At 39.7% G+C, this 22,802-nt stretch overlaps 1 protein-coding gene across 3 annotated transcripts in view; it reads right to left on the reverse strand.

Moving 5' to 3' along the window:
• Positions 1 to 1,611: 1,611 nt before the first annotated feature.
• The window catches only part of SETDB2 (SET domain bifurcated histone lysine methyltransferase 2), a 75,313-nt gene continuing 54,122 nt past the window's right edge, over positions 1,612 to 22,802 (reverse strand). For 2 of the 3 annotated variants that reach the window (XM_070520636.1, XM_014838950.3), the window contains 9 exons: positions 22,636 to 22,757; positions 17,182 to 17,289; positions 11,653 to 11,786; positions 9,568 to 9,611; positions 7,863 to 7,930; positions 6,742 to 6,805; positions 5,920 to 6,051; positions 4,811 to 4,882; positions 1,612 to 2,499 (listed from right to left, as the gene is read on the reverse strand). In XM_070520636.1, coding sequence (XP_070376737.1) covers positions 2,354 to 2,499; positions 4,811 to 4,882; positions 5,920 to 6,051; positions 6,742 to 6,805; positions 7,863 to 7,930; positions 9,568 to 9,611; positions 11,653 to 11,786; positions 17,182 to 17,289; positions 22,636 to 22,757 — 890 coding nt within the window. In that variant the 3' untranslated portion in view covers positions 1,612 to 2,353. The remainder of the gene's footprint in view (positions 2,500 to 4,810; positions 4,883 to 5,919; positions 6,052 to 6,741; positions 6,806 to 7,862; positions 7,931 to 9,567; positions 9,612 to 11,652; positions 11,787 to 17,181; positions 17,290 to 22,635; positions 22,758 to 22,802) is intronic. The other variant, XM_014838954.3, reaches the window with a different exon arrangement.

The raw sequence follows: 22,802 nt of genomic DNA on the forward strand, positions 1-22,802 counted from the left end.
GGATGCCAGTGACGGTTGCACGAGAATGTGAACGTACTTAAGGCCGTAGAACTACAACATGGTCAATTTCATGTGTATTTTGCCACAATTAAAAAAAAGTCAGTACTGTGATTCTTAGCAGGTATCAGGCTGAAAATAGAGACCACCATGAACACGTCAACTGTCTCTCAGCTACACACACACACACCCCCACACACCCACCCCCACCCATAGAAATCCTTTGGTTTTATTCCTGCCAAAAGATAGTACAGCTGAACTGTCATAACACAAAAATCTATCTGGCTCCTTTGGGGTACTTATAACTGACGGGAAAGACATAGTTCCAGTCCTTGAGGACTGTATAAATCGTTAGGAGAAGGAGAGAGAGGTTTAGGAACTAATAACAATAACATATTTATAAACAGCTTTTCATAATAGTGAGAGAAACTAAGAGAGTTAATATGAGAAGCAGTCATTGTGAACTCTGTTCAGATTTTTGTGCGGTGCAGGGGAAAACAAAGCTGCGGTGCAGCTCATTTCCAGAACAACAGGTAAGTGGCACCAGCAAAGGCTTAGAGGTGGGGGCTGCTGAGCCTTCAGAGCTCGCCACCAGCAAGTGAGTTTGATTAAAATGGAGACAAGCAGCCAGGGCCCACTGGGAGGAAACCTTGTCCAGGGGAGCGTGAGCTTGCGTCTGTGTGTATACAGTTATTTCCCACAGCGCCAGGCATTGTGCCCTGTGCTTCACGTACATTTTCTTTTTTAGTGCCCACATTTTGTACCATAAGGTAGGGAGAGCTAGGCTCAGATAGGTTAAATCATTGGGTCACTGTTTCTCAGCAGTAAGTGACACAGCTAAAGTACAAACCTGGATCTGTTTGAACAGTTTGCCCAGTATTTGCCTCCTTTATGACTGCCAAACACACGTTGCTCTGTGGTGCCAAATTACCTACCATGAATGACAGATTAAATATGAAAGCAAAGTGGGAGACAAAGGTTTTCTTTTAAAGATCATGATCTCAAAACTTACTGAGATGAGCTTTGCTATAGGAGGGTCTATCGGGAGGAAGCAGAGGTTGCAGTAATGACCCGTTCCAGGGGAGATCTTTCTTCAGTGGGTCTGGGATGGAGTCTTGGCCTCTGGTTTTTAAGTGTCCCCAGTGATCCTGATGTGCAGCCATATTTGGAAACCAGATCTAGATTCTGTCCTTCAGGTAATAATGACTTGGCTGGAGTTGCCATTACAACGGGCCATGTTCTTTTTCACCTACATCATATTCTTCCCTCAACAGATAATTTTTGAGTACTTATTACATGCCAGGCACCGTTCTGGGGACTCGGATCAAACTCATTTTGAAATGTAGCATTACTGTGAATCAGTACTATGGTAAAAAATTAGAAATGTGAATTTGAGGTTTTCAGGGGTCAGACGTGGTGGGGCATAAAAATCGTTCTTGTATATTGTTAGGTTGAGACGAAGCTTAACTATCAGTTTTTTCGTTCTTGCATAGTCCCACTGATGTTCTTATTCAGAGTCCAGTTTTAAATTCAAATGTTTATTTTGAAGATGACATGTGCATGTGGTGACTGTGGCTGGAAGAAATTTAAAAAGCAGACTTTGTGACAAGAAGGTAAATTTGGTAAAAGTAGAATATTCAAATTTATTATATCTAAGAGGCATTATGAGCTGGAACTAGTCTCAAAAGATAAGAAGTTTATGCATTTATTCAACAAACATTTACTAAGCATGCTAGGTGCTGGGAACATAATAGTGAAACACAGAATAGTGAGTTCCTCCTGTCAGCTTACATTCTAGGGGTGTGATGGAAGAGACAGTGGGTTACACTGGGAAGTGGTATGAAGGAAAAGTACTCTCAGATGGAATACGTAGGAGAACTGGTGTAAGGAGATCTGCAGGAGGAGTGGGCAGAGACGGGTAAAAGGGCAGTTAAGACTTCACAGAAGGAGGCGCAAAGGCCCTGGTGGTAAGGAGCACCTGGTCTGTGACTGGAATCAACTTAGATCCCTGGAGTAGGGGAGGGGTGGGAGGCAACACACCAGCAGGAAGCCACTGCAGGATTTTTCCTGCAGAAGGTGGGGGAGATGGGAGGTGTGATCCCATTTACTCAAGCAGAACCTGAGAAACATTTCATCGGAGGGGGGAGGTAGAAGTGAGATGATAAGGGAGGGCAGTAAACACCCAGTCAGGCACGAAGTGTCAGTTGGCAAGAATGGCAAGAGCTGATGAGGAATGGAAGGTGGCAGACCAGAGAGGAATGAGAGGCCCGGTCCTAAAAGATGTGTGGCTCTCGCAGGCTGGGTCTCCAGTTCTGAGCCTGCTCGCAGCTATGCCTGACTCAGGAAACGGTCGTCCTTAAGGAGACAAAGAAGATAGTGAAGTTGAACTTGACCTATTTTCTTGAAGAGAGGACAAGTTTTGTTTTAAGTCCTGAAGTAGCTCTATCTCTTCCTTCAGCTGCTGCCGCCTTTCTTCAGATTGATGAATTTTATTCTCTATTTCTATAAGAAGAAATAGAATGATTTCAGATTATTCGATAATTTTATAAATAATGTGCTATTTCTGGCCCCTTTCACTTGCGAGTGCAGAGGACACAATGCTGTGCCCCAGAGGAAAGAATCTGGGTCTTCTGAGCAGGACCTGGTTCTCTTACGCCTTTGCTTCCCCTTTCTTCTAATTCAGGATAGAATTCTGCACTTTTCACACACAAAGCTGGTCAGTCCATCTTTAAGATTTCGTATACATTTACAGCAGAACCAGTCCCTTTTGCGTATGTTTGAGAACTCGAGAGCAGCGATTATAACCTTCATGCTCTACTAGATGCATTTGTGGAGAGAGGATAATCCAGAGAGCATGTGGTCAGAGCATCAAGGATGAGGGCAAATCTTCCATAAAAATGTGTTCAATTGTTAACGTCACAGAGAAGCTTTCGGTTTTATTTAAAAGTAAGAAGGCTTTTATTGTGGAAACTTAGGAAGAAGATACTTTAGTTGGGCTTTATAAATAATATTACTCAGTGGCAATGTCATTTTCTTAAAAACTCATAACTGAAAATATTAAAACACAATTTTTCTTTAGAATACCTATATCCCTGTGGTTAAATTTCTGGCACATTAGAAAGGCTAAATTGAGCAAGAAAGTCTTTATCAGTTGGGGTGTCAAAAGTTAAGCCTTTTACGTTGGTTCTCATGCAATTCCAAATAGTGTGTCCGCCTGGTACCCCACACCCCCAACACACTGTTTTGTCTACACTCCCAACTAACCCACCCAGTGACGTGTGAGGTGTTCCAAACACATAACTTTTATAGGAAAGAAAAATAAACACAGATGAAAGTCCCCTACAAAATAAAGCTTTTTAGAAAAAGATTTTAAAGACTGCTTTTTAAAAAAATAAGCATATTCCTATTAGCTGTATGTAGACGTTCTCAAGAGACTCTTAAAAGATACACTATTTTTGGTAGATTTAAAAAAATATTTTTCTGCTGATTATAAATACAAAATTCAAACAGAAATGTGTAATATGTAAACAAAAATGAGAAAGGCTTGTGTATATTGAGACAGGGATATGAATTAATATTTTCTCCACAGAGAAAATTGTCCTAATACCATTTGCTGGATAGACAAATACATCTATAGAAAAGAAGAGTGAAGGGCCTGTTTGTGCGACTTTGGGGGGGGCCATTTGCGACAAATTCTTTGTGAATCTGTGCCCCCCCAGTCCCACCAGGATGTGCAGTACACAGCCTGCCCAGCTGTTTGTGGCAGCCTCGATGGAAAGTCAGATCAGATTCATATATAAAAATTTATTTAAAATTTTATTTAAAATTTGGAAATTTAGCCTGTTTTGAAGGCATCTTAAACAGCGGTGAAAGGACCTACTCAATAATGGTTGAGATTTTGTAGAAAGTTTGAGTCTCTGCCCCCATGAGGTTTTCTTCTTTTTCAAAAATTTTTTGGCTATCCTTGCTTTTTTTTCCTGATAAACTTTAGAATTGGTCAGTCACAACCCTCCCCGCACCAGTAGAGTGGAAGATTAATGTTGGAGAATTTACATTCGTATATAGCATTCCAAGTGAGAGGGAGACAAGGGGCCAGCATGGTTTGTCACAGCCTTGCCGCCTGAGAGCAGAGGCTGCAGGAGCCTCACCTGTTCCTGCTAATTCCCAAACACGGCACCCAAATAATCTCCCATGTTGCAATCAATTTGTTGTTTCTGTGTTTTTTTTCTTTTGCTGAGGAAGATTCGCCCTGAGCTAACATCTGTTGCCAATCTTCCTCTTTTTTGCTCAAGGAAGATTAGCCCAGAGCTAACACCTGTGCCAGTCTTCCTCTATTTTGTATGTGGGACGCCACCACAGCATGGCTGATGAGTGGTGTAGGTCCACGCCTGGGATCCAAACTCATGAACCTGGCCTGCCAAAGTGGAGTGCACAGAACTTAACCACTAGGCCATGGGGCCAGTCCCTGTTGTTTCTACTTTTTTAAATGTTTTTTCTGATTATGAAAGTACTGTGTGTATGCAGAAAATGTGGAAAATACAATGCAGCACTAAAGACAAATCACTATAACTCAGCCACCTACAGATAACTACTGTTTCCATTTGGGTGCAGTTTTTCTGTATGCATGTGTGCCTCTGCGTATTTATGTATTTTTTCTTCTGTGTGTGAGGGGTCATTGTTTTATAATGAGCTTTTTCATTTAGTAAAACAATGAACATTCTTCTAAAATATAATTATCACTTGAATAGTATATTATTTCAACATGATATGATAAGTATTTTTAGACTTTGCTGCTCAGTTATAACTTGTATACCTGTTTGAAAACTCATGAATGCATCTTCAAACAATCTGCAGTCAAGAAGTGAAGTTCCAATTTCTTTATATTCTGGAGGGAGAAGAACATTTTCAGTTTTAATTTAACTAATTTATATAGAGAGAAACGCCTCACAAAATAACCCAAAATAAGGAAGAGTGAGCAGAGCAGTCCTCTCCTGTGGACCTTCAGGTGAGACTGCAGAAGCAGCAGCCCCGGGAGCTGTCAGAAATGCAGAGCTGCCGGGCTGGGGCCCAGCTGCCTGTGCTCTGACAGGCCGTTCTGGGGCTCCGAGGGGCGGGCTGCAGTTTAAGAAGCGCTCGGTCTGCAGAAAAGAATGAATGAATAAAAGAATATAATGAATGAGCTTTTGGAAATGTTTGCTCTTAACTTCACTTTTTGGTTTTGTCTTAGAGAAAATAAGCCCTTGCAAATGATCCTAAACTTTACATTGTTGCCTAAAATATGGAGTGTTCAGCTTTTCCTTTTAAAATACCTAACTTTCTAATAAAGTGTGCAAGCTCATAATATAGGTTATAAGAAGGCTAAGTGGCTGTCTACCTGGAACTCTGGCTTCCCCAAGAGCTTTTTATGAAAGGCCACAGTTAACTAAACCAAACACCAATCAAAACGTTAAAATTAATTAAATTAAAAAATTAACTAAATTAAAATTCTTTCTTCTATACTTTGCAATACAAAAAAAGACACTTGGTTTATTAAGGAATAGAATTTGAGTCAAATCAAAACTAACATAATGCCATCCTCAGATCTTAGCAAGAAGTGCACTCAGCAGCAGGGGAGCGAACGTGTGACTGAATGTGGCTCTGAAGGTCCCCATTCTCTTGGTCACACTCAGTTATGCACCTCTGGGAAATTCCAGGGCATCGGGGTGTGTTTTACTAAGTTACTGAGTTTGTGAATTACCCACATCCTGTGGACCTATAAAAGAGAAGACGTCTGGAACAATGAATTTTATGAAAGAATGAGATAAAGAAGAAAAGAAAAAAAAATAGCTTGGAAAGAAAATGTGCAGTACTTTTTTTTTTGTTTTGTTTTACATGTAAGTCTGTGAGAAGTCTCTATATGGAGAAACTTTACTGTTTACGTACCTGATTCTGAGGTAGTCTCATCCATGAGTCTTTCCTGAATCAAATGAAGTTTGTCTAATATTTCTTCAAAGAAATCATCGAGAAGCCCTGCTTCCTTACATTTCTTAAGAAAATCGACTTTCACAGTTGCATCTAAGAATAAGAAGAACATTTTAGCAGGAAATGGTCTGTCTGAGGGAAGCTACCCTAGGTCACTTTACGGTCACTTCTTCAGACCGTGCCAGTGGTGGATGAGCATGACTAGTAAGACAACACGCACAGCACCTTCATCTTCTCCATTAATTGTAATTTCATCATACCTCATTTTTTTCTAGCTGAAACAATGAATGAAATGTTTTGAAAAGTGAAAATATCTTCTCTGCTCAGAACAATTATATGAATCAAGGGGATTTTCCTAAATTTAGCTTCATATCTTTGAGAAGACAGCCTGTCTCATTTTTTTCTGTCACAGTTACTGTGTGTCATTATGGAATGTCCATTTCCTTAAAGAATGGAAAGCTACAATTACTGGCTTCAGTTTCTTGGGGGAGGTCACAGTGTGAGGGGTGGCACATCACTGTATTCTGAGCTCAGCCAGCCGTGGCTTCTATACCAAGAAGTGTATCCTTTCTTAATACTGAAGAGTGACGGACCATCCCCACCTAAGTGATTTTGATCTGCTGGAGTTATGATAGAGTGGATAGTTATGATACAAGATTTCTACTCATAATTAATTACTAAAGTCCAGAGGAATAACATGGGGTACCAACTTTGAAATACATGGGTCATCACTTCTGTAGGTACTGTAGGTCACATTCGTTACAGACAAAACTTATAGCAAACCTGTTTGTCTGCCATCTTCATTCATTTGTTTTATCAATCTAGTGAATGTCTCTGCTTCAGATGGCTAGAAGGGGAGAAAAAGCAAGATTATACTGATTTTACTGTTGGCATTTAACATTGCATAAAATTAACACCAATCCTTTGTTGTGTATAATTCAATGATACACCCACAGTGAAAATCATGCCCCATACTCCTCTGTAGATGTAAACATCAAATGTATTTTTGTTTTGTATAAAAACACATCAAGTGGTGTGCCAAGCATCCTCTTGTATAAACAGCAAGAGGTGAAGGTTGCTGGGTCATATGAATTTAGTTTATATGAGCTGATGTGTAAAAAACTGTTTCAAATCCCCAAAACATTTTCATACGCTTTACACATCATAGTAATCCAGAAAATTGTAAGAGGTACAAATTAGGTCAAGCGTGGATCACACAGCTGGGAATACTTGGCTCCATAAGGATGCTCAGCTGCACCTCTGCCCATTTTAAGACCATCAGCACCCTGTGTGCTCAGATCCTCTCACTACAGTCATATGCTGCATAATGGCGTTTTGGTCAACAAATATGACAGTGGTCCCATAAGATTAGTACCAGATAGCCTAGGCATGTAGTAGGCTATGCCATGTAGGTTTCTGTAAGTACACTCTATGATGTTTTCATAACGATGAAATTACCTAACAATGATTTTTCAGAACATGTCCTCAATGTTAAGTGACATACAACTGTGATTTGGTATCAAGGGATATGTCATAGGAGTCGTGGGAGTGTCACCTCCTGAGGGTTATATGCTTGGATACCCAAGACACATCCAACTTCTCTCTTTCTTTTTGCTGAGGAAGATTTGCCCTAAGCTAACATCTGTTGGCAGTCTTCCTCTTTTTTGTATGTGGGTTGCCGCCACAGCATGGCCCCTGACAAGTGGTGTAGGTCCGCACCCGGGAACCTGGGCCACTGAAGCAGAGCATGCCAAACTTAACCACTAGGCCATGGGGTGGCCCCTCCAACTTCCAATACCCATCTCATTACTGTTCTATCATCATTTCACCTGAAATTCAGAATGCTTAAAATAAGGACTTTGGATGAAGAAACTTCAAGCTATACCTAAATGAAGTCAAATTACCTGTATGTAAATGCCTTCTGGGAGACGTCTCTTCCTTCCTCTTTTTCTTTTCACTCCTGAAAAATCAGCTGAAAACAGAGAAACCAGAATCCATAAAGCAAAAGATTGATGTTTAATGACATAAAATATGAAACTCTTACATGCCAAAAGGTATTACAAAGTCAAAAGATATGGCAAACAGACTAAATGTTTGCGACATATGACGAAATGCCAATGTTTAAAGTATTAGAAGATCTTATAAATCAATAAGAAAAAGTTGAGTAGAAAAACGGGCAAATTGGGAACCCTCTGGGGAGGGGATTCATTAAACAGAAAAACAAACGGATTGGGTCACAGGAAAAAATATAATTGATGGAAAGGTAGGGGAAAACACTCAATTTCATGCATAAGTAAAGATATGCAAAGTAAAACGGGATTTTTTCACATCAGATTGAGAAAGATGAAGATGTTTAATAAATAATATTTGCAAAGACTTGGGTAAGTATTTACTGCTGGTGTGGTCTCTTTGGAAGATAACTGGCCAACAGCTATCCGAGTTTTCAGTGTTTATACTCTTTCATCCAACAATCTACATGCAGGAAGTTTTCTCAATAGTATAGTTGCATAAAGGCACAAAGATGAATGGAGAAAAATATTACCTACAGTATTAAATGTGATAGAAAAAAATGGAAATAACCTAAATGTCTATCACGCAGAGACTGGTTCAATTGTGGTTCAGTTATACAACTGAATAATATACACAATGGACTATTATGCAGCCTTTTACAAATGAGGTAGATCCACTTGGGCTGATATGGAAGGATCTCTAAGATATATTAAGTGAAAAAAGCAAAATACAGTGTTAGGTATGTTTGGATACACAGAAAATTTTTGGAAGAATTCAATGAAAAAATGATGGTTGCCTCTGGGGAGAGGATTCATTACAGACAGTGTTATAATCTGCTTTTTAAAACTAATACATTATTGGCATCTTTCCCTGTCAATAAACACTGATGACAGCAATACTTTTTATAGTATTTCCTGATAAGTTAAAAGGGTAATAACTGAAAAATGAGAGTAATGATCTTGTTTAGAGAGTGGTGTTTACCGCTGCAAAGTACAGTTGGCATGATACAGAACTAAGCCTTTTCCAAAGAAGCCTGGGACTCCGGTCCAGACTGAGCGCTGGTAGGACGCTGCTGTCCCAGCAGCGCTCGGTGGCCGTTCATGAATGAATGTACATCTCGTAACGCCAGTTAGCCAGGATCCGATTTTCCTTAATTAGAAGTGAAATGCTAACCGTGCCTTCTTAGGAAAATTTCATTCAGGGAATGTGCAGCATTTTATCAACTGAAAATTCTAACATTCTTTTAGAAGAGAAGCAGTCACAAAAGTCAAAGCTTTTTCCATGTCTCTGTTGGGCTCTTTGACCGTCACGAGAATGGAAGACACCAGGCAAAGGGTTTGCTGAGAGTAGGTCTAGTTCACAAAGAAGAAAAGCTAGTTCATTACATTACATCTGTGCATACAGCACAGAGAAACTGACAATTTTATAAGTACGTAAAAATTTTTTTTGACTTTTTTTATTAAGATTATGATAGTACGTAAAATTTTAAATTAAAAGTGTGTATTTTAATTCAGTGAGGCTAGTAAATCAGATTATCCCATGTCTTACCTAAATGTTTACCTGTCTTTAAATCTACAATACTAAACTTTAGAGACTTACCATTTTGAGTGTTGATCAATGGAGCATGTACTTGGCAAAAAAGTCTGTAAACATGCAATTTAAAAAAACTGTTAAATATTTTCATTTAAACTTTTCAAATATTATGCCTATTTTCTTGTGATTTGAAAAGGAACTAACCTATTTTTCCTGATGACTTCACCCTAAATATTTACTTGTTAAAGAACAATGCTGCTCAGACCTGTGTAGGTTACTGACCCACATCAAGTGCAGGTGGAGCCTCTGCCAGCTGCGTTCCGTGCTCTCGGACCTCGGCGAGGTCAGGGCGCTCTCTGAAGGAGGGAGTGCTGGCTAAAGATGTTGAACGATACTAGCTCGTATACAGTGGTCAGTGGGATTTTACTGTATAGAGATACCTAAAGATCAACATCTAAGACATAAATTCTCATCTAACCACACAGAGTTCTGCTGATTTTCAACAATAAATAGCACACAATTGCATGTGTTCATTGGGGGAAAGTAGTTTTCTGGCTCCAGAGGCATCTCTCCCAGATCTTAGATTTGAACTTCATGAACCTAGAAGTGATCAGTGCCCCAGAAGAGAAAGTAGCATAGCAGGCTGCGACAAACAAATGGAGTGAGTGAATTTTAAGGAGCTGCTCAGGCCCCATCTTCTTTCCAGCCTTTCTTCCTCCTCAGCCCCCAGCTACGTTTCCCTTCCTTTCCTTACGGTCCTGTCCCTGGATGCAGGGTCACCTTTGCCTATGGGAACACATGAATTCTTCCTGTCTTACACCAATTTCGACCTCCCTCCTGCAGTCTTCCTAGCAACCCCACCCCCTCCTCAAGTCAAAATTAATCTCCTAACCCTTTGGATTCTGTATCTCTGAGCGCTTTCATTTGCCAGGTACTTAAATTTTTTTTATTATGGAAATTTCAAACATATATAACAGTGGAGGAGATATGATGAACCCCCCCCCCTCCATGTTTCAACAACCAGTTTCAACAATTATCAACTCAAGGCCAAGCTGGTTTCATGTAAATCTCTTCCTGCTCCTATCATGCCACATGCTTCTATTAGTTTTGACTTTTCTGGTCCTCCTATGAGGTGATAACATCTCTGAGGTGTCGGCTATATCTTGTTCCTCTTACATTCTCACTGCAACTAGCAAGGTGTCCCGTGTATGACAGCCACCCTGAATGTTTAAATTCAATTTAAAAATGCACAACAGTTCACCTGATATTTGATAAAACAACGACAAAAATGATTTTTTTATTGAGTCTCTATTCACTGGTGCTACTAATGTGTGATCAGTAATTTTTTCAAACTTTAAGATATAGCAGGAAGTTGACTCCCTTTTCTTTGGTCTTGTAGCTCTGCTACTAACAGTCTTTCTAGTGGGTGTGTAAGGTCACTGGAGAAGTCATAATAGAAGGAGCTCTGTGGGAGGGTCAATACTAATAGTGAAAAGGGGAATATTACAATTCAGCAGAAGGAAGATCAACTTTCTTCCTGGATAAAACAAACATAATTCTCTTGGACTTGAAATATGCCTTACTGGGTCAAAATCAACATTAAAGAATCACTGGAAGTAGTGAAGGAAGATTTAAAAGCCAAACGCAATACGCACAGGATATGTTTCCTCAAGGACGTAAAGACTGATTACCAGATTTGTTGCATAGTTTATCATTTTTAGAGGCTACTTATAGGTAAGATGGCGGTGACATTGGTGGGAAAACACATGCATTTGGCAGTCAAGAGGGATAAACCACGGGCCTGTGGCTGACAAGTCAGGCTCCTTTCCTGTTTGCAGAAAAGAGCAAGTGTGAACCAGTTCCCGGTCTCACCCATTAGGTCACTCAGACCACTATGACAGCCAGTGCTTTCAACCAGGAAAGAAAGTATGTAGGAAGATTAAAACCAAAACCAAAACCAATCTTGCTTATTTTCTCCCTATGACATTCAGGCAGGGTGTTGTGACGTCAGGTTCCCAACCGGGCATCCCCCAAACCACGTTCTTACTTGGAAACCATTTGCATAAAATTAGCCTAAAAAGTCTCCTTGTTAATCTAACCATTCCTTATTCCAATCCCCCAAATGTGGCTTTAAACTGTTTTATTAAATACTTATAAATTCCTTGAGATCCATCAGTTTGTAGAACTGCGTTGTCATTCTTGGCACAGAAAAAGTGGTAATTCTTTAAACACGCTTGTACTTCACATCCCACGGTGGCTCCTTTTTTACCACAAAATTTGCATCTCTACAGAAGAATAGATTTTACCGAGTAAGCATCTGTTTTTCATAATCTTTGTTAAAATTCAAAGTTAAAGATGTCATTAAATGTTATTTTTAAGTCAGCAGCCCTAACGTCCTCAGCTACAAACATTAGGTACTAGCATTTGGCTGCTCATTTTGAAATTTCAGCAAAAACCTTAGCTAACTAGAATACCTGGGACAGACTGTTTTATAATTATCTGATTAAAAGCAGAAAACCCTTTTTGTTTCAATAAAAACAATCTCTTTCTCTCTTTTTAAAAGAGATTTCTAAAAAGCAGGCTGGCAAAATTGTCAAGCTCCAGGCAAGGGGTCCTATTAGGGACACTAAGCCTGTGGCAAGGGCAGCCCCGGGCTGTGCCACTAAGAGCTGTGTGATCTCCAGCCAGTCACCTCCCCTCTCTGAGACCCAGATTCCTCCCTGAGGTTAACAATGCCTGTCTTACAGAGTTACTACTGAGGACAAGGTGAGATAAAGTAAGTGAAATCTCTTGGGAATCTATGTAGTAGGGTCAAAAATTAAAAAAACCCAAAACCCTGAGTAGTAAGTTTTTTCTTAGTTCAATTTATTTGATCTCTCGCTTTTACATATTAGTCTGTTGATCTGGTATGTTATATAAGAAAGTATTGTAGACATGGCTAGGAGGACCATGCATGGCCACAGAAACCCAGTTAGTTTAGGGGAATCCGAATCTTGATCAAGGCTGGTTTACATCATGCTCCGGCTGAATGAAGTGGAGGCACAATGAAACCACCTTGCAAATCATGCGACAGCTCACACAATATTCCCAGGTTAGTACAAGCAACTCTATAAGTAGATGAAGAAAATTCAACTCTGGGTGAGAAATTGGATTATGCTAGAGGTGAAATTTCAAAACAGAGCACAAAGAATGATCACTTAATTTGGGGAGGCCATCTCACTATATGTGTAGGAATAAAATAAAAGATCTCTACCTCACAATACGTTCCCAAATAAATTCTACATGGATTAAAGCTCTAACTATATAAAAAAGTAAAAATTAGAACATTAGAAAATATAACAGAAAGAAGAAAAGAATAGTATTGAGGTGAGGAAAGCTTTCTAAGCAAGGCAGGAAACCCAGAAGCTGCAAAGAGAAAGACTGACAGATCTGACTACAGTAGCGCCCCTTAGCCACGGTTTCATTTTACACGGTTTCAACTGTCTGCAGTCAACCACGGTCCAAAAATATTAAATAGAAAATTGCAGAGATAAATAATTCATACATTTTAAATTGGGCACTGTTCTGAGTAGTGTGCCGAAATCTCACATGTTCCTGCTCTGTCCCGCCTGGACGTGAATCCTTCCTTTGTCCCCCGTATCCACACCGTAGGCACTACCTGCTGGCTCCTCACTTAGTGGCTGTCCGGGTTACCAGATCGACTGTCGTGGTATCACAGTGCTTGTGTTCAAATAAGTCTTATCTTACTTAATAATGGCCCCAAAGTGCAAGAGTAGCGATGCCAGCAATTCGGATATTTTCTTACTGTGCCTAATTTATAAATTAAACTTTATCCTAGGTATGTATGTATAGGGAAAAACAAAGTATATATAGGGTCTGGTACTATTCGAGGTTTCAGGCATCCACTGGGGGTCTTGGAACATATCCCATGTGGATAAGGGGACACTACTGTATATAAAAAATTTGAACTTCTATTCTTATGGTGATAGCATAAAAAAATTAAAAGGAAAAGACAATGTTTGCTGCATATTTGATTAAGGGTTAAGACTCTGATAACCCGCAGAAAAATGGGAGCAGGCAAATAAATCACAGAGGAAATACAAATGGCTAACACACGTTCATTCATTTAGACTCTTGAGTAGTGTGATGCGGCAGGCACCGGCCCAGGAGAAGGGGCAACTGTGGTGGATAAGGTGCCTGCCCGCATGGAGTGAATGTTCTAGTGGAGACAGACACACAGTGATCAAATAAAGCAAACCTAAAAACATAGATATATGCTTTGTAGAGAATTAAAATAAAGCAAAGTGACAGAGTGTCACTTGGTCCCTACCTCAGACTGGGTGGTCAGTAAAGGCCTCTCTAAGGAGGTGATATAGAAGGTTAGATTTGAATAATAAGAGCTCCTAGAACGCAGAAAAGCAAGGAGAGGACATTCTAAGCAGAAGGCCTTATGTTCTTGTGGCAAGAATGAGCTTTCCTGTTGGCAAGCTTACCAGAAGGACAAGAGGGATAGGCCAGTGTTGTTGGAGCAGAGATGAGTCATGACCAAGGGGAAGAGTCTGAGATAAGATCCAGGAGGTAAGGCTGGGTCATGCAGGGCTTATGAGGCAGAGTAAGGAGTTGGGGTTTTATCTTCATGCAAGAGGAATAAACTGTTAATATTTTTAAGACACTATTCTGATTGCTGTGTGGAGAATGGGCTGCGGCAGGGATGAGCAGGAGAGAAAGCAGGACTAGTATTAGTAGCGTTCAACAACTGTCCAAGAGAGTGAGATCAGCAACTTCATAACGGCGGATCAGTGATAGAGAGAGAGGTAGAGGATGCAGGGACTGTAGGGTGATGGTGTGAGCTCAATATTGGCTGGGAGGTTGATGAGATGATGATGGATGAATGATGTGCTGTTTATTGAGGTGAAGAGCACACAAGTTTTTCTGAAGTGTGTAGGGGATGGAGCTGTGGTCTTTTTTGGCCAGTTTAACATGAGATGCTATTAGATATCCATACAGATATGTCAGGTTGATCGTCGGGGCTGGAGATAGAGTCCCTGGCATAAGCATGGTATTGAAGGCACAGGAAATGGATGAGGTTACATAGGAAGAATGTTCAGATTGAAGAAGGAGCCCAGGACAAAGCTTTGGGCACTCCAAACTTCAGAGGTCAACCAGAGGAGGAAAAACAACCAAGGTGCCTGGGAACAAGCAGCCAGAAAGGTAAGAGACATACTTGCAGAGTGTCTAGGAAGTCAAAAGAAAGTGCTTCAGGATGCAGGGCACAGATAACCGTGTGATGAACACTGCTGAAAGGTCAACTAAGGACAGAGAAGTGACATTGTAAGTGACCAGTTTTTTGTGTATAAGGGAGGATTTACTTTTTAAGATGACATGATCAGTTGATCATGTTTATATGCCGAAAGGAACATCTAGTAGAAAGGGGGGTACTGATGTGAAGGGGGCAGAGGGAGGTGTAAGAGCCTAGTCTTAAGGAGGGGAGGAGGGGGCTCCAAAGCCCAAGTGGAGGGTTGGCTTTGACAGGAGGGAGGTCTGAGAGTCTGGGGACAGAGGTGGGTAAGCGGTGGTTTCAACAGTAGGAACTCCTGTCTGATGGTTTCCATTTTCTCAGTAAAAATCAGGCAAAGAAACGTATAACACCAAGAGTGAACCGTAACGTAAACTCTGGACTTTGGGTGATTATGGTGTATCAGTGTAGGTTCATTGGTTTACACCGCTCTGGTGAGGAACGTTGATAAAGGGGAGGCTGTGCATGTGTGGGGGCAGGGGGCAGATGGGAAATCTCCATACCTTCCCCTCAGTTGTTCTGTGCCTAAACCTGCACTAAAAAATAAAAGTCTATCAAAAAGAAAATCAGCCATAGTCATCAACTTGGAGATAAGAAGTTAGGGTGGGGAGAGGTTTTGAAGAGAGATGAGAGGATGTGAAATAGTAAATGTGGAGGGTGAAGGGTGAAGTGTCGAGGGTCTGTTTGAGGTTTGTGGCCATGAATCTAAGATCAGTCAACATATCTGTGGGTTTTTCTCCAGTTGCAGCTGCTCAAGTGCCAGTGCTACTCAGCATCTGCAGACAACAGGCGGGTGCACTTCACCAGGGCTGGGGCTTTCTAGGCAAGTAAGGAAGTGGTGCGTGGGGGCGGGGCGTACAGGGTGTCTGCAACAGGGTGACTGCAGTGGGACCATGGCTATGAGGTGGGGCCTGACGGTAAAGGGATCATTGAAGAACTGCTGGAGCCGAGTGAGCCGGGAGGACGGGAGATGCCTGGAGAGAAATCATATTTGACCTGTCCAGTGATCAGGGAAATAAACGCAAGGTAAAACTTTCTGTCAGACTGGCAAAAAATAACAAGATCTGTGATGTTCACTTTTGTCAAGGGCTGGGAAAAGTGCTCTTTCATCCACCATGGACAGAAGTTTAAAGTGGTACAACCTTGGCGGGGGACAGTTTGCCAGCGTGCTTCAAAACTTTTAAAGGGAATTCCCTTTGGCTCAGCCATTCTACTTCTAGGAATGTGCTCCACAGCAACACTCAAACAAGTACACAAGGATAATGTGCAAAGATTAGTCGTTATGGTGAAAAACGAGAATCAACCCATTATCTAACAATAAGGGAATGGCTTCAAGCGTTCTGGTACATCCTATGGAATTCCATGAAGTCAGTAAAGAGAACGCATGGAGAGTCATATGCTTACAGTTTTATCAATGTGCCATTTCTTTCTTGCCATCTAGACTTTTGCACATCCTGTTCCCTCTCTCTGGAATTTTCCCCTTCCCCATCTTTGTTTTCACCTCCCTTCCCAACTAGGAAGGCTTCCTGAGCCCCAAGTGCACTGAGGTGCCTGTTGCAGAGTGTTCAGTGCTGACCCCTCTCAAAGCACCTCAGGCTGCATGGAAACTGTCCATGTATGCTGACACCTTAGAAACAATCAATGTTCCAGATCATTAACCTCATTGTGGTAAGGGCATCAGGTGCTCACTCTTGTCGTACTGCTTGTTAAGCTGTGAAGAGCCTTTGATAGAGGAAGTCTACTGTAATGGACCCAGTAGGGTAACTACTCAGCGTTCTTCCTTCCCACAGGGAGCTGACCCCAGCTCCAAGGGTACATCTGATTAGTTATGCTCACCTCTAGCAACTAGTGCAGGAAGAGGGGAGCAGCCTAATTAAACTTTTGGAAGGGCAAGGGCTCTTATTCCATGCTTGGGGATGAACTTTCTCTTTCACTAGACAGGAACAAGAAAGCCTGACTCTTCAGTTGCTGCCTGTAGCCACCTGTAATCACAAAGGGACCAGGTGATGTTGTGGGCAGGAAGGATGACGGGCCCTTGATAACATAATTGAGCCACTGAATCAACCAACCTTGAAGCCAGTTTTTCCTCTGGCTAAGTGAGAAAATAAGAATTCTTTTTATTAAAGCCAGTTTGAGTTGGGGTTCCTTCTACTTACAACCAAAAGCATTCTAACTAAGATTTACTTTGCTGATAAAAAGTGTGGTAGTTTATTTTAAAATATTACATTTTCAGTCAAATCTAAGTTTCCAGCACAGGTCCTACATCTTTCAGCTCGCCAAGATGCATCTCTACCCCTGGTTTATCAATCAAACAGACTTTCTTTTGAAGGCACCCCCTGAGGGTCTGTTCACCTTATATAAGTAAAAAAATCTTTCATACGTACCAACTTGCTTCCTCTCTTGATTTCTTTCTTTACTGATTTCACATCAAAATTTCTATCAGCATTATGTGAATCATGATCCTCACATTCCACAAGTGCTGAAGAATATAGCTGCAGATTGGGAAAAAAAAAATCCAGAGTATGCACAAAGTAATGTTGAAAGCTACAAGTCAGAAAATAGTACCAAAAATAACTCATTAGGAGTGGAAGATGGATTGGGGGTAGAACAGTGACCACCTTTTGGGGTGTGTGAGCAGATCACAAGCCACCCTGCTTTTCTTTGGGAGTGGCCCTCATCCCCAGGCATGTTTTATACTGCATAACCCAGACCCCTAATGGCTAAGTGGACCTGGTTGGGGCCCTGACCCCAAGCCAGGAAAATCAGATTCCCTATCCTAGGGGAATGGAATAGGCTCTGAGCTAAATGGTCAGAGCAAGCCACTCTGCAAAGAGAGAAAAACAAAAATGAGGGTGAGAGAGGACATCCTGGGTTCCTGGCATCTTTCAAGCTCCTGTTTTTTACACCTGCCTGCGTGCCTGCCTTTAGGAGCCATGAAATGCCTCTGCAACCTTACTACAAAGCCCCTTTTATGTTTAGGTTGGCTCAAGTTTCTGTGTGTTACTTGAAACCCCAAGAATCCTACCTACCTCTGAACTGAAGATCAACATTACTCATATACTCAAATAACAAAGGACATGAAAAACCAGAGAGAATTTTTGTGATATTGGCATAGGCAAAGATTTCTTATAAAAAGCAGAAACTATAAAGAAAAAGTTAAGTTGGACTTCATCAAAGTTAAAACTTTTTGCTCTTTGAAAGACATTGCTAAGAAAACAAAAATGTAAGCAAGTGACTGGGAGAAAATATTCTCAATATGGATATCTGACAAAAGACTTGTATCCAGAATAAGGGAAAAGCTCTTACAACTCAATAATAAGACAAAAAAATTCAATTAAAAATAGGAAAAAACTTGAAGAGACACTTCATAGAAGGAGAGTGATAAATGGCGAATAAGCACCTGAAAAGATACTCAATATCATTAACCCTCAGGCAAACTGAAATCACAATGAGATACCAATATATATTCATTAGAATGGCTAAAATTAAAAAGACTGAAAATACCAAGTGTCAACGAGGATGTGGAACAAATGAAACTCTTACATATTGCTGGTAGAAGTATAAAATGATGCAATCACCTTTATAGTTAAAGCACTTACTTTATAATCCAGCATTCCTCTTATATTCACTCAAGAGAAGTAAAAGCCTATGTCCACACAAAGTCTCACATACAGATGTTCATAGCAGATTTATCCTAATATCCCCAAGCTGGAAATAATACATATGTCTATCAACAGGTGAATGGATAGCCAAACTGTGATATATCCATACAATGGAATACTATGCAGAAATAAAAAGGAACGAAATACAGATACATGTAACAACACAGAAGAATCTCCAAATACTGTGCTAAGCTAAAGAAGCCAGACACTAAAGAATACATACTGTAGGATTCCTTTCATATAAGATTCGAGAAAAGACAAGATCCATCTACAGGGACTGGGGGTGGGGAGGAACTGATTCCAAGGAGGCATGAAGGTACCTTCTGGGGTAACAGAAATATTCTATATCTTGATGATGGTGGTGGTTACATTGGTAAATAAATGTCTTAAAACTTTCCGAACTGTATATTAAAATGAGAGCATTTTGTTTTATGTAAATTATACCAATAAAGTTAACTAAAGATAGTATCAAATTAACATTAATAGTATATTAGAATAAAACTTCATAATCAACTGGTGTTAATCTCAGAATGGTTTAACAGCAGAAAACATATTACTAACAGATTAAAAGGAGAAAATTTGAGACACGAAAACCAAATGCAACTGCGAACTGGAATCCTTGTTATAAAGTACGTTACTACAAGAGTAGGTGAAACCTGAGTGGCTTGAGGATTAGGCAGTAATAATATATTTAATTTTTCTTTTTTTTTAAAGATTGGCACCTGAGCTAACATCTGTTGCCAATCTTTCTTTTTTCTTCTTCTTCTCCCCAAAGCCCCTCAGTACATAGTTGCATATTCTAGTTGTGAGTGCCTCTGGTTGTGCTATGTGGGACGCCGCCTCAGCATGGCCTGGTGAGTGGTGCCATGTCCACGCCCAGGATCTGAACCGATGAAACCCTGGGCCACCAAAGTGGCAAGCGGACTTAACCACTCGGCCACGGGGCTGGTCCCTATATTAATGTTAATTTCCTGATTTTGATGATTATATTGTGATTATGTGAGAGAATGTTCTTGTTTGTAGGAAATACACACTAAAAGTATTTGGGAAAGATAACACACCATGTTTCAATTTAATTTCAGATGGTGCCAACAGCAAAAAAAGTTCTTTACACTGTGCAGCTTTTCAGTAAGTTTGACATTTAAAAAAACCATCAAACTGTGTACATAAAAAAAAAGATAAAGCATCCAGCATTGTGCATGGCTAGAGAAAGAGAAGAAAAGAATCCAGAAGATCATCACAATAAATGTGAGAAAAACTGTTTCATAAATTCAATACTGTAAATTTTAGCAAACTAGAACTTCCTTATTTTAATAAAGTCAAAGTATTAAAAACCTAAAGTATACACAAATTTAATAAGATCTTAGAAGTATTCCGTTGATATAAGAAACAAGATGAGGCTCCCTACTTTAAATGCTTCTAATCACCATATGACAGAATGTTCTAGAAAAATGCAATAAAACAAGAAAAAGAGGCCCAAAAACTACAAGGAAAAAAATAAAATCATCTTTATTTACAAATGAGGATTGTCTAAATAAAATATCCAGATGAATATAAAGATTTTAAGAACTAGTAAGAGTTTGGTAAGATTGTTGGACAAGATCAATAAAAAAAATCAATAGTGTCTGTATATACCAATAATAGCACATTTTGAAAAGCGCTATTAGGAAAAATTAACATAAAAACAAAAAAAACAAAGCCAGGAATAAGCCTAACCCAAAATTATAGACCTCTACAGACAAAAACTTACTGAACGTTTTTGAAATTCATAAAAGAAGACATGAATAATTGAAGAGACAGACCCTGTTAATATATAAAAAGACTCATTTATCATGAGGGTGTCTGTTTTTTCCCAAATTCATCTATAAATTCAATGGAATTCCAGTTAAAATTCCACGAGGAATATTTGTGAAACCTGATAAGCTGATCCAAAAATTCAATGTGCCAAAAAAAACAGTCAAAGCTTATCATAAAATCATAGTAATTAAGACAGTGTTGTACCAGTTCAGGTGTACACACAGTGATCAATGCAACAGAATAGAGAGCCAGAAACAGATCTGTGCACATGCAATATATCACGTTGTTAGCACAGTGGATAAGCGTGAGGGTTCCAGAATTAGACATCTTGGGTGAGAATCCTTGCTCAGTCACTTACAGCTGTGTGACCTTGGGCAAGTGACTTAATTTCTCTGTGTCTCAGTTGTTTCCTCTTTAGTTTGGGCATAATAACCTACCTGTAGGGGCACTAGCCTATGTGTCCTACCTTAACCATGGGTCCTTCTGGCCCCCTTCTGGGCAGGACACCAACTGTTGGGTATTGTAACTGTTTCTCTCAATGAAATCACATTCTGAGGGGACATAGAGCCCTTCCCCCAGAGCTACTGATCCCTGCAATGCAGCCATGCAAGGACAGTCCCTCTTGGCAAGCACACAGCCTTTTCTTCCCCTGCCTATATAAGTAACCCCTCCCTGTTCATGGTCGAGAGTGCAGGTGTACAACTCCGTCCAGCAGGCTGCTCCTGGACACTCCCTGTAAGTAAGACCCAATAAACTTTTACATCTCATATGCTGTCTCCAGTGTTTTCTTTAGTCTCTCTGCAACCTATCCTGCACTGCTCAGTAGGCGTGCAGCCAGACACAACCTCTTAGGGTTGTGAGGATCAATAGTCTAATATAGGTTAAATTCCCAGAACATTGCCTTACGCACGGCAAACACCAAATAATAACAATGGTAATCATTATTATCACTACAAATTGGTGAGGAAAGGATAGATTATTCAATAAACAGTACTGGGAAAAGTGATTAATTAAATGGAAAAAAATAAAAGTAGATCCCTACTTTACATGGCAGTCCAAATAAATTCCAGCTGGATTAAGAAGCTAAATAAGAAAAGTAAAATTTTAAAACTTTTGGGAAAAAAGAACCTTAGTATGGAAAAGAATTTCTTAGCAGAAAAAAATCCTATAAATTATAAACGAAAATAATAATGAATTTAACTTCATTATAAGCTTTTCTGAAAGAAAATATAAATAAAATTAAAAGCCAAAATATATAATAAAGAATTAGCATCTATTTATTTTTAAATAAATAAGTATAAGAAAAACCAACTTCTCAAAGATAAAGTGTAGTCTAAGAACACAAGTCACAGAAGCGAAAAACAGAAGCACACAAAAGCACAGCCAACCAGGTGCAACCCTGCTAGTAACCTAGGGACTGCAAGTGAAAACAATGAGAGACCATTTCACACTCAAAAGAGAGGAAAAAACCAAAATCTCATAATGTCAAGTGTTGGCAAGGAAGAAGAGAAACGAACTCTGAAACAGCAGTGGGAGCTAAACTTGGTACAATCCCTTTGGATAGCAATTTGGCGCATTTATGAGGTGCAAAGCGCTCCCTCCCTGTGTCCAGCAGTTCTGCTTTCAGCTATGTGCCCTAGATCAGAGAAATTCTCCTGTGAATTAGGAGAGCTATACAAGGATGTTCACGACAGCTGGTAAGTCACAGAAAAAAACTGGAAAAACCTAAATGCTCATTCACAGGAGAATAGTTAAATAGTGATATAGTCACGAAATGGAATACTGTAACATTTAAAATTAAAGACTTAGAGCTACGTTTATCAACACGGATAAATCTCAATAACCCAAAGAATGATAAAAATTCTATAAAGTCCACGAACATGTAAAACAATTACCATATCTCGCTTATAAATATTTAAATATATGTGGTGGGAGCATAAAATTAAAAACACAAAATAATAAGAATCACTAAATTTGTGACAGCAATTACCTCTGGGGAGGGATGGAGAGTGGGGACTAGAAAGTAGTAAAAAGTCATTAATTATGTTTAATTTCTTTAAAAAAAATCAAGCTGAAGCAAATATCATAATTTTACAAATCTGGGTGAAATGTCTATGAGTATCTGTTATATTTGAAATATTTCATTAAAATATCTTTAAAGAAGCTTCATCATAATTCGTTGTTTGATCAGTTACAAATAAAAGTAATCATGAGGTGATAAAATCTGAAACAGTTTAAAAAATTAGAAAAACATGATCCCCAAATCCTCACTTAAAAGCTCAAACCATAGCCACTAGTCATTCTTTGTATCCAAAGTACCATTTATCTATTTTGGTATCTCTTTCCCTAAAAGAACTCATGTGTTTTCAAGTAACTTACCAAACAATTTTCATGCGCAGCTATATTCTCTGATCGTGCAAAATACATGACACTACACTCGAGGTCTTTGGGGCAGAGTGCACAGTTCCTTTTTTCCATCTTTTCTGTAACCTGAAAGACACCTATAAGTAACATCCCTGATAAGAAAGGGAAAAGTGGAGTTTCTT

Source organism: Equus asinus, chromosome 11, assembly GCF_041296235.1.
Source record: "Equus asinus isolate D_3611 breed Donkey chromosome 11, EquAss-T2T_v2, whole genome shotgun sequence".
In the NCBI taxonomy this organism is placed as follows: domain Eukaryota; kingdom Metazoa; phylum Chordata; class Mammalia; order Perissodactyla; family Equidae; genus Equus; species Equus asinus.